Raw genomic sequence first — 12,808 nt, 5'->3', positions numbered from 1 at the left:
GTATTGACGGAGTGGATATACGATATATACCTTCAAGGTGGGCCCACAGTCAGGGACGCACCATGTTCGATGAGGAAGGGGCCGTACCTTATCGGCTCATCCACCCGCGGTCGCACGTGTAAATACAAAACACGTCTGCTCAGATCTGATCTTTCCAAAATGTTCGAAATAATTCCTAGATATTCTTCCTAAAATATCAGAGAATTTCCTTCCTCAGGCGGCCCACAAAGCAGAAATTAAATTAACGGCTAAGATTTTTTAAAATAGCCATTCATTTTTCCGTGGCCCACCTGAGACGTGTGATGGCCCGATTTTTATGCAATACGTTTTAAACAGTGTATCTCACCTGATGGAAAGCTCGGATCTCACACACGTGCCAGCTTGTAGATCCTACACACGTGTGGATTTAATAAAACCTCTCAAAGACTCTATATAAGAACGGCCCAAGCGGAGGCACTTTGGAGTGGAAGCATGGCTGGGGAAGACGTGAAGCTGCTTGGGGTGTGGTTCAGTCCGTTCGTTCGGAGGGTCGTTTGGGCACTCAAACTCAAGGGGATCGGATTCGAATACGTGGAGGAAGATCTGACCAATAAAAGTCCTTTGCTCCTCAAATACAATCCTGTCCACAAGAAGGTTCCCGTCCTCGTTCATAATGGCAATCCGATCGTTGAATCTCTCGTGATCGTCGAATATATAGATGACACGTGGCGTGATAATCCGATCTTGCCTGCGGACCCTTACGAGAGGGCCATGGCTCGATTCTGGGCTAAGTTCGCTGAAGAGAAGGTCAGGATTTATTTATTTTTTCTTTTTTCTTAGAATTGATATTTAAGTCCTTTTTTCTACACGCGGGCCACTTTTCTCTGCTTTTGGTGATGGAATTGTACATTTTGGTACTATTCCGGCAGAGAAAAGGAGGAAAATGAGAAGCGACCTTGCGTGTGAGAAATCCACGCCGTCCATCAGTTTCGGCAGCTGATGTTAGGACATAAGGTCGGAAATGAGTTAGACCCAAAACTCGAGTGGGCCACTTAAGAGGAAAGAGTGGGGATGGAAAGGCCTACCGTTGAAAAGTTGCTGGAGCTGGACGCGGATTTCCTGAAGTACTTGCGCTGGGATGCTAGATGGGGCCCACTGTGACGTTTGTGAGAAATCCACCCCGTCCATCCGTTTCGCGAGATCATTTGAGGACATGTGACCAAAAATGAGTGGATCAAAATCTCATGAGGGCCTCGCAAGACGGAAAATTGGGGAAAGAAATGGCTACCGTTGAAACCTTCCTGGGCTCCATCTTGATTTTTATATACCATCCAAACCGTTTATAAGGTAATTCCCGCTGGGATGAAGTGAAAAAAATAATAATAATAATTATCCTGATACAAATCTTTTGTGGCCATGCGTATGTTTCAACGGTGTTCATTGAATCCACTGTTTATTCTCGTGTGGCCCATTTGAGTTTTTTGATCCGCCTCGTTTTGGTCTCATGTTTAAAATGATCTCATAAAACGGATGGATGGGGTAGATTTCTCACAAACATCAAGGTGGGCCCCACATCATGGGCATCACCCAATCCGTGCTCCCGGCTCGAAACCAAAGAAGGGATTTACTCGAAAGCTTCCCGATGTGTTCCGAATCGATACGTCGGGTCTGACCTAATCCGATTTGGATGTTTATATGCCGCCGAATGTTAAACTTATCCAAAACTTGTATGGACCCACCGGTCTAAGTCTGCACTGTTTCGTCCGGTGGGTCCCACTTTGGATCGGGCTCTTTTTTTGAACTGATGTACTTGACATGAGCCGTCGAAACTGATGGACGGAGTGGATGCCACGTGGACATAGCGGTGGGGTCCACATAACTTCAGCCGGGTAGAATCCGACTCGATTGGGTGGATCCGACCCAATTCGAACTGAACTGAAGGCCTGGATCAGTGTAGATCGACTAGGATCACTCAGATCCGATTGTACATCGGATTGAGTTTGGATCATGGTCAATTCGAACCGATTCAATCCGAAATTCAAACGAACCCTAATCCCTCTTTCTTTACTCGAAGTAGGCACCACACCCACCCATCTTTCATCCTTTCTCTCCCTCTTTCTCTCCCGATTTCCCTCCTCTCCTTCCTTCTCTCCTCATTTCTGTCCTTCTTTCTCTTCCCGTCTCCCACGTCTCATTCTTTCTCTCCTTCTCTCTCCCTATACTCAACTTGCTCCGACTCATTTCAGTTTCCCAAATCAAGTCGGACTCAATTCAAGTCAGGCCAACATGGATTCAAATCAGATCAAGTTAACCCTATTGAACTCAGTCCCGGATAGGATCGAGTTCGAATAAGGTTATTGCAAAATCCTCTCGAGTTGAGTCGTACCAATCCAGTATGATCAGACTCTACGCCCGCCTCTACATCTGCCTACGGAAACTAATGGTAGCCGCGAGGGGCACGGGCAACTCGTGCACCTTCGACTTTGGTGGGGCCCACCGTTTGAAGTCCTCTTGTTTGAGGCCTCCTCTCTCATCATGCTGGCGCGGATCTGATGGATGGATTGGCTGGCAGATACCGAGCTAGTTGGGCCCACATGCAATCCGGAAGTTTTTGTGGTGGAACTCTTTTTCCATCTCTCCCCGTTGTATTTTGATGGTTTTTGCTTTCTGGGCCTTACATGGGTATGGACGGTTTGGATGGATCACAAACATCATGGTGGGCCCCACAGGATTTGTGATCATTCCATTCGCAATAAAATATAGAAAACAGCCAGTGTCCGGACAACAATCACCTGTGACCGGGGTCCCAGGGAGTCCCTGTGAAGATAAGTTCTGTGGGGCCCACCGGGATGTCTGTGTGACATCCACTCCGTCGATCAGTCCGGCAAGCTCATGTTAGGAAATCAACCCAAAACGGAAGGAGATGTAAAATCCAAGTGGGCCTCATCACAGGAAACGGTGGAGATGAAACATCCACCGTCGAAACCTTCGTACGTAGCCCTGTGACGTTTATATGCCATCGAACCCGAACCCGAACCCGTTAATAGGGTGATTCCAACCGAGATGGAGGGAAAACACAAATATCGGCCCGATTCATAAGTTTTGTGGGCCCCAAGAAGGTTTCAACGGTGGATGTTTCATTCCTGTGGTTTCATGTGGTGTGGCCCACTTGAGTTTTGAATTTTCCAGGTTTTTGGTCTTATATCCCCAGATGAGTTGGCAAAACTGATAGACCGAGTGGATGTAACACAGACATCACGATGGGCCCCACAGAGATCAGGATCGCAGGGACTGTCATGGATGGGCCCACTTACTTTAGTACGTTGCGATTGATAGGGTGGGCCCACTGTGGACTGTCATGGATGATCATATCTTTCTTATTAAGGGCATGCAAGGTGGACATAAATAGAAAAACTGATCCCACCGTCCATCTTGCACACCTTTAAACAGATGGTTCTGATAATCTGATCACTGATCTCACCGTACACCCATCCTGTGCACGGTGGATCTGCCATGTTCCAAAACGAACCCACTTCTATAGCTGAATCTAGACGGTTGATCTTTCCCTCTGTTACCCTTTTATTGAATAAGACCATGGTCAGGTCCACCAATCGTGGACCGTCCATTGCAATTTTTTGACATTGGACCATCCAATGATGATGGGCGGATCCGATCATCAGACCATACATTCATGTGTACCACCTAAGCAAGTGTTTGTGGATCCGAGCTCGTGCTGCTATGTATGCTCAACGGACCTGATTTTCAGGCCCACTAAGACAGCCTAAGATTTTTTTTCGTAATGTAAATGGGCCTGGCAGCCCATCTGGCTCACCTTCTTTGGGCCATGCTTGTGCTGGAATATGAGACCTGATGGCTGGGCCCAGGCTAACTTGAACCCATTTATTAACCATGTTGGGCCAGGGTCCCACCCAATTGCCTGGCCCATTAAAAATCCTCAAGGACATTTTTGTCATGTCTGATGCATAGTGGTCACACCTAATGAATGGCTAAGATCTTGCACAAAAACGGGTTGTTGGCCTATTTAGTTGGGCCCTTCATGGGCCAGGCCTGGCTCATGCTTAGGATTTAAAATCGTGCCGGTCATAGACAGACCTCGTCCGTCGGATATGAACGTGGCCCACTAATAGCCCTAGCTTTGGTATTAAGTGCTTTCTTATAGGTATATCGGAGCTGATCGCCCGACATGTTTTTGTTATGGTCCTTGTTACAAACCCAGCCCATGAAAAACGAGGCCCCGGCCCATATAATAAACAAGTGGGCCCCACCAGCCCATCCAACCCATTCCCATTTATATACAAGATCTAATGAATCCCATGTGCATTGGCCCAGTGCATGAATTCCATGTGGACCGCTTACATGTCGGACGGCGACGATCAAGCGAAGGCGATTGAATCGATGGAGGAGGCCTTGAAAATCCTTGAACAAGAGCTGAAGGGGAAGAAGTTCTTTGGAGGGGAGACGATCGGCTTTGTGGACCTTGCCATGGGGTGGGCCGCACACTGGCTGGGCGCGATGGAAGAAGCCGCTTGCATTAAGGTGGTGGACACACATAAATTCGCTACATTTCATGCGTGGATGGAGAACTTCGCGGCCCACCCTGTGATCAAGGACACATTACCACCTTACGATCAGTTGGTCCCATTTTTCAAGAGCTTCAGGCAACTTAGCGCCGCTTCCGAGTGAGGTTTGGTGTGGGCCCATGCCCATTAGTGGTAGTTTACTATGGATGGATGTTATCATGATGGAGTTGCTGATGATGATGTGGAGTGGGCCACACTATCACATTTCTATGTCAGTTTCAAAGTGGGGCCCACTTTCCACAATGACTTGATCTTTATCTTGGTTGAATGGTTTTTGAATAATAGTGGTTGTGTTGCAGTCTCAAAATGAATATACTGATTGAGTTCTAGGCGGCCCAGCGGCCAGAGTAGGCCCACATGATTGAATCGAGTGATCTAGACCGTCCAATCTGGAGGGACATTCTATGGATCTGGGGAGCCTTAAAACAATGAAATTAGTTAGTAGCTGCTGAGATACGTTCATTAAAACAATCAGAGGGTAAATGGACCGGTTGCAACATTTGGTGGGCCGTTCTATTTACGAGCTATGGCCCATAAATCAGGTGAATAAGATGATCCTAGCCAATGGTCTGGATTGTATTGCCATGGGGCCTGCATGTGCTGGCCACTAGGGTGTTTGGCACTGTAAGCTGGTGGTAAATCAAATGTTGCTTTTGTTGACATCTGCTTTTTGAATGTTAAAATGGAGGACAGGTACCAAATAAATGTGGGGTCCACTGTGATGTACGTGGCTTATCACACCATCCATCCGTTATGCTGGCTAATTTTAGGGCATGAACCCAAAAATGGGGCAGATCCAAAGCTTAGGTGGACCAAATCGATTTGCATGGTTTTAGAGAATTTCAATATCCATTCTTCTCCTTATTGTTTTAATGGTGCTGGTTTCCTAAAAGATGAGGCATGTTGATGGGAAAGATGGTACAATACCAAAAGGTAAGTCGTGTTGACGGGAAAGATGGTGCAATACCATAAGGCATGGTGCAGTGCTTATTTGGTGATCAGTCATTGTCAAGGGCACATTAATCCAGGATGTACAACTTTAATCCAATAGCCATACGAGGAGATGATTGCATGCTTTGTCCTATCTTTCAATATAATACTGTACGACGGATGAAAGTGACATCATTATTGTGGGCCACGAATGTGTGGTGCTTTGCTCTTAAGGGCCCGTTTGATTTGTGAAGTAAATGGAAATTACCCAGGAAATAAGTAATAATTACTTACCAGGGAATTGCCTTTCGTTTCCTGTGCGCTGATGTTGACGGCATAACCTTTTGGCGTTAAAATCGAGGATGGCTGTGAAAAGAATATAGGGCCCACTGTGATGTGCATGATGTATCAACACCGTTCATCCTGTACGTCGGCTTCATTTAGGCCATGAACTCAAAAATGAGGCAGATCCACCCCACGTTTGCTGTATAAAAATTTTGTGGCACTTAGATGTTTTGGCTGAAGCTAATATTTGTGTTTATCCCTTATTAATTTTAGACTTAAGCCCTAAAATCTTCTGATAAAATAGATGGACGGTGTGGATATGTCATACACATCACAGTGGGGTCCACAAATGCAAGTCAACTTTTTCGGACCAATTTTTGAGGCAGAATTGCATTTGAAAATCCAAACAAGGGAAAAGGTAATAATGAACTTTTGCAAGGGTATTTCCCAAATCCCTTGAAATCAAACAGGCCCTAAATATAATACTATGAATCATATTTGTATACAGTGATAATGTTATCCAAAATTATTGTTGCCGACCTTAACGAGGGTGGGAAACTAGATGGCAACAAGTATTGTTAAGATTATGTTAACTTAAATTAAGGGATATTATTTCACGTGCATATTTATGAGATTTGTAATCCCTTCAATCAAGGGAATTAGATAGATCTTAAAGGATATTATTTCATGTATATATTTAGGAGATTTATAATCCCTTTAATCAAGGGAATTAGATAGATCTTTATTTTATTTTTCTTTAATTTAGGATCTAATTTAGTATCTTGATTTGCTCTTGTAAATTTATATATAGCAGTCCATTTTGACTGTTAAAAATAAGACAGAGAAAAACATAGATTTTTCTGTAAACTGATTTTTCTCATGGTATCAGAGCGCCAATAATCTTGTTGCCTCTGTAAATCATTTCCGCCTACTCTGATCACACCATGTCTGCGTCTGCGATTGATTCTGCAGATCCTTTTTTTCTCCATCCTTCTGATCATCTTGGCATGATTCTTGTTCCAAAAGTCGTAGATGGGACCAATTATGCTATGTAGAAGAGATCTATGCTGGTAAGTCTCAGTGTTAAAAACAAACTGAGGTTCATCAAATGAACAATTTCCACCCCAGATGAAAAAGATACAAAATACTCTTTATGGTAGCGCTGCAACGATATGATGCTTTCTTGAATATTTAACTCTCTAAGTTAGGAGCTTACAAACAGCGTACTCTATGCTGAAACGCCTTCAGAGATCTGGACAGATCTTCAAGAACGATTCTCTCAAGGTGATTTTTCTCATCATTATCAAACTCAACAATCTATTGTTGAATTGAAACAAAATCAAGAATCAATTTTTTCTTACTATACAAAGATGAAAATGTTGTGGGATGAGCTAACTACCTGTAGTCCTTCAATCACGTGTACTTGTGGAGGACAAAAAGATCTAAAAGAAAAGGAAGAAAGGATTCGGCTGGGACAATTCCTTATGGGATTGAATGAGACATACTCTACTATGCGAGGACAAATCATGTTAATGCACCCTCTACCAACTGTCAAAAAGGCATATTCACTTCTATGTGAAGAAGAAAGGCAGCGAGGACTTACTGAGGCCAAGGGTATTGATCTCATTCATGCTATGAGTATCAAAACCTATGACAACTCTAGGGAATCACAGTCTGATGCTCAACGACAACATAGATAGTGGTCATCCTCTCATTCCAAGTCACATGGCACCAGGAAATCTCTGTTATGTTCTTATTGTGAGGGCACAACTCACACTGTGGATCGTTGCTACTACTTGAATGGATTCCCAATTGGTCACAAGCTCCATGGCAAAGATGTCCAGCCACCAAATCGAAGCAGAAAACATGCTGCACATCAAACCAGTGCCGAGATGCATCAGGACTCAATCAAGATACTAATAAAGCAGACCCCTCAATTCACCTCTGAAGAGCTTGCCCAAATAAAAGCCTTTTTCCGTAATGGTAAAAATTCTGCCAGAGCAAACTATACAGGTATCTCTGCCCCTTTTTGCTTATCCTTTAGTGTCCAAAAGACATCCTTGAATTATTGGATTAATAGTGGTGCAACAAATCACATAGCATCTTCAATATCTAATGCCTCTCCTTTATCTTCTCAAGTAACCTTGCCCAATGGTGCATATTCTAAGATAACTGGCATTAGCTCCACACAACTCTCAGATCATATGCATGTTAAAAACATTCTATGTGCACCATCTTTTCATGTCAATTTACTATCAGTAAGTCAACTCACAACTGCCATGAATTGTTCAATTCACTTCTTTCCCACTTTTTGTATATTGTAGGACCTAACTTCGAAGAAAATGATTAGATTGGGAAAGCAGCTTAATGGCTTGTACTACTTTGTTCCTCCAGTGAAGTCTATACCAACTTCTTATCATGTTGATTCTACTATAAACCTTCCATGGCACAAGCGGTTAGGACATCCCTCCAAGGCACCTTCACAATTTTTGAGTCATGTTATTCCCTCATTTGTATTTGATTCTAGACATTCTTGTGAAACTTGCCATTTGGCTAAGCAAACGCAGCTACCATTTTCTTCAAATTCTATTCAAACTTTACATCCATTTGATCTTATTCATTGTGATATTTGGGGACCTTTTCGTACTGCAACTCATATAGGGGCACATTATTTTTTAACCATTGTTGATGATTATACTCGATTCACATGGATATTCTTAATGAAATTCAAATCTGAAATGTAAGGATTATTAAAAACCTTCATCTCTTTTGTCAACACTCAGTTTAATTGCCAAGTTAAATGCATTCGAAGTGATAATGGCTCAGAATTCATCTCAATGAAATCTTATTTTTCCAACCTTGGCATTTTATTTCAAAGCTCTTGCCCATCTACACCTCAACAAAATGGTGTAGTTGAACAAAAACATCGACATCTTTTAAACGTTAGCAGAGCCTTAAGAATTGATGTTAATCTTCCCTTGCGAGGGAGAGTTTACTTACCGCTGCTTATCTTATTAATTGTCTTCCTACCCCTGTTCTGCGACATAAATCCTCATATGAAATGTTGTATAACAAACCATCTATCTACTCTCACTTGAGAGTTTTTGGATGTCTTTGTTATGCAACCAATTTGCAACCATTTCACAAATTTGACTCTCGCGCTAGAAAATGCATCTTTGTCGGTTATCCTATAGGCCAAAAAACCCATCGCTTATATGATCTCAACACTCAACAATTTTTTTCAAGCCGTGATGTCATTTTTCATGAATCATTTTTTCCTTTTCTTGCTCCAAAAACCTCACCAGAAAACATTGTTTCCCAACCTAAGATATCTGAATATATTACTGATTCACCTCCACTTGCAATTCCTCCTATTTCTTCATCATCCGAGATCACTCCTTCTTCTCCTTCTTCCTCTATATCTCCTGCTGCACCTCCTCTTCGCAGAAGTGAACGTGTAGACAGCCATCCACCCTCCTTCAAGATTTTCATTGTAGACAAGTTAGTACAACGCCATCAACTGCAACTTCAAAACAGGCATCTTTGACTAAGTCAGGTACTCGGTATCCTTTAAGTACCTATCTTTTATATGATTCTATGTCTTCTACTCATAAACACTTTGTTAATACCATTTCGAGTGTCCTAGAACCCACCTCATATGCTCAGGCTATCTTAGATCCCAAATGGCAAGAGGCAATGTAACGTGAACTTAATGCTCTCACTACCCAAAAGACATGGTCCTTGGTTCCCTTGCCTGTTGGTCATCACCCCATTGACAGCAAATGAGTTTATCGTATCAAATACAATTCCAATGGCACAATTGAACGCTACAAAGCTCGATTAGTCGCTAAAGAATTTTCTCAACAAGAAGGCTTGGATTACACCGAAACATTTGCTCCTGTTGCCAAGTTAACCATTGTTCATTGTGTTCTTGTTGTTGCTGCTGCTAGACATTGGCCATTGTATCAAATGGATGTGACCAATGCCTTCCTACATGGTGATTTAGAAGAAGAGGTGTACATGACTCCACTACCAGGTCTTTGTCGACAGGGGGAGAAACTAGTATGTCGACTGCATAAGTCTCTTTATGGGCTTAAACAAGCCCCTCGAAATTGGTTTACAAAATTCTCGCATGCTATCAAACAGGCTGGCTTTGTTCAATCACATTCAGATTATTCTTTGTTCGTGAAGACTAAAGGCTCATCTACAACTATGGTGCTTCTCTATGTAGATGACATAGTAATAACTGAAAATGATGCAACTGCTATATAAAGTCTTAAATCTCAAACAATTTCTTCATCAACAATTTCATATTAAAGATCTTGGTCTCCTTAAGTATTTTCTTGGATTGGAAGTTGCAAGGTCTAAAACAGGTATTGTTATCTCTCAACGAAAATATACTTTAGAGATCATAGAAGATGTTGGATACTTGGGTGCTCAACCATCAAACTTTTCCATGGAAATGAATCTGAAGCTCACAGATTATCAAGGTGATTTGCTACATGATCCAGCTTGCTACAGGAGATTAGTTGGACAACTAATCTATCTCACAATTACAAGGCCAGACATCACATACTCAGTTAATATTTTAAGTCAATTTATGCATGCTCTAAGAAAGCCTCACTAGGATGTTGCTCTTCGCATTATCAAATATTTGAAAGGCAGTCCTGGTTTAGGATTGTTGTTCTCCTCAAGCAATTCATTTGCCTTAAAGACTTATTGTGATGCTAATTGGGCAAGCTGTTCTATGACAAGAAGATCAACTACAGATTATTGTGTGTTCTTAGGGAATTCATTGATTTCATGGAAAGCAAAGAAGCAGAAAACAGTTTCAAGATCATCCTCAGAAGCTGAGTACAGGTCTATGGCAGCGGCAACCTGTGAGCTAACTTGGCTCAAATTTTTGCTCAATGATATGCAAGTTTCTATAGGACCATCAATGTTACTATGTGATAATCAAGCTGCTCTCCACATAGCAGCAAATCCAATATATCATGAGCGCACCAAACACATAGAACTTGATTGTCATGTTGTAAGAGAAAAGATACAAGATGGTCAGATTATCACCAAATTTGTTCTATCTCATTTGCAGCTGGCAAATGTTTTTACGAAGGTTCTTAGAGGAAATGTGTTTAAAGAATTAATAATCAAGTTGAACATGCTGGATATACATGCTCCAACTTGAGGGGGAGTGTTAAGATTATGTTAACTTAAATTAAGGGATATTATTTCATGTGTATATTTATGAGATTTGTAATCCCTTCAATCAAGGGAATTAGATAGATCTTAAGGGATATTATTTCATGTATATATTTAGGAGATTTGTAATCCCTTCAATCAAGGGAATTAGATAGATCTTTATTTTATTTTTCTGTAATTTAGGATCTAATTTAGGATCTTGATTTACTCTTATAAGTTTATATATAGCAGTCCATTTTGACTGTTAAAAATAAGACACAGAAAAACATAGATTTTTCTGTAAACTGATTTTTCTCAAGTATGATGCATTGGGAGTTGGATCATTCCAACTCCACCTGCAGATGGGTCGAACGCTACTACTCCATGACGCAGTCTATGCACCTAGTGTCGGGCACAATTTGTTTTTTGTGCTTTCATTAGCTCGACTTGGTTTTTCCTTTACTTTTCATTTCGATGTGGTGGACATCATTCTTCATTCTTCTTATTATGCCTGCATTTTATATTAATGATAATTTATTTATGCTTTATTCTGATTATTCATATGATTATAATGCACATACTTTTTTTTTTTTTTAAACTTCAACTAACACTAACCTACACATTTGGCATGCTAAACTAGGTTACATGGGTCAAGATAAAATGCGTAGACTCACTAGAGAAGGCTTCTTAGACCCGCTCGCAGACATAGTTCTCCCCACATGTGAACATTGTCTGATTGAAAAATCAACAAGAAAACCATTTAGAAAAGTACTACGTGAATCAGTTTATTTAGAACTAGCTCACTATGACATCTGTAAACACCTAAATGTCAAGACCCTCCGTAGACACTTATGAGTTCTTTGAGATGATAGACTCGTACTCTAGTTCAATCTCAATTAACCCCATTTGTCGCTCAATGAGGGCGGAGATATTGATCACCCACCTGTCGGTCCAACTGATCCACCGTTTACCGAGGACAATGGGAGGGATCTTTTTACCTAGTGGGAGTGTTCCATGAGAGGTTGAGATTGACTCAAACCATGAGCCTAAAATAAGAAGGAGTACTCGTGAACCAAAATCCCATCGTCATTTTGAGATTGACGATCAATCATTCATGGGTGCTTCCTTAGATGACGATGAGCTTGGCTTATCTCATGAGGCATTGCCATCTCCTGTTGTAAAAGAGTGGATAACAACTATAGAGGATGATATACGCTTCATGGAGAAGAATGAAGTCTAAATAGTTGTTGATATTCTGTGTGAACATAAAACTATTAGGGCCAAATGGGTCCTAAAAGTAAAGCGAAAGGTAGGTAGAGCGATAAACAACTTCGAAACTCGACTTATAGCCAAGTGCTATACATAGATTAAGGGCATAGATTGCGATGAGACACTCTCCTCAGTGGTGAGACTCGCCTTGATCTGCCTCATTATGGTTATTGTTGCACATTTAGATTTGGAACTCTATCAAATGGACATCAAGACATCATTTCTCAATGGTGACATATATGAGGAGATCTACATAGATCAACCTATAGGCTTCAAGGTCCAAGGACAAGAGCATAACGTTTACCGCATTAAGAAGTCTATATATGGCCTGAAGTAATCATCTAGATAGTGGTGTATGAGATTTCATCGAGCCATCACCTCGTATAGGTTTACGATGATTGAGGAAGATTATCGTGTGTACATCAAGCTGTCCGGGCATACTTTTATAATCTTATTTCTATGTGTTGACAACATTTTGTTAGTTGAAAATGACAATGAGATGATTGTTGCCACTCATAAATAGTTGTCCTTTAGTTTGAAATGAAGGATATGGGCAAAACATCGTT

At 41.5% G+C, this 12,808-nt stretch overlaps 1 protein-coding gene across 1 annotated transcript; it reads left to right on the top strand.

Moving 5' to 3' along the window:
• The first annotated feature begins 445 nt into the window (after window positions 1–445).
• LOC131226749 (glutathione transferase GST 23-like) lies at window positions 446–4,878 on the top strand. Its single transcript, XM_058222445.1, has 2 exons — window positions 446–786; window positions 4,330–4,878. The coding sequence occupies exons 1-2, from the start codon at window positions 472–474 to the stop codon at window positions 4,681–4,683; spliced, it is 669 nt and encodes a 222-aa protein (XP_058078428.1). The 5' UTR covers window positions 446–471; the 3' UTR covers window positions 4,684–4,878.
• The last annotated feature ends 7,930 nt before the right edge of the window (window positions 4,879–12,808 follow it).

The sequence above is a fragment of the Magnolia sinica genome, chromosome 15, assembly GCF_029962835.1.
Source record: "Magnolia sinica isolate HGM2019 chromosome 15, MsV1, whole genome shotgun sequence".
In the NCBI taxonomy this organism is placed as follows: Eukaryota; Viridiplantae; Streptophyta; class Magnoliopsida; order Magnoliales; family Magnoliaceae; genus Magnolia; species Magnolia sinica.
Note: the sequence above shows the minus strand (reverse complement) of the source record. Positions and strands in the feature narration are given on the sequence as shown.

What these genes read in the sequence shown, in the direction of transcription:
- LOC131226749 (XM_058222445.1), top strand. Translation starts at nt 472, where the DNA reads ATGGCTGGGGAAGACGTGAAGCTGCTTGGGGTGTGGTTCAGTCCGTTC. An exon ending in CTAAGTTCGCTGAAGAGAAG is followed by an intron (nt 787 to 4,329) that starts GTCAGGATTTAT and finishes GCATTGGCCCAG; the next exon opens with TGCATGAATTCCATGTGGAC.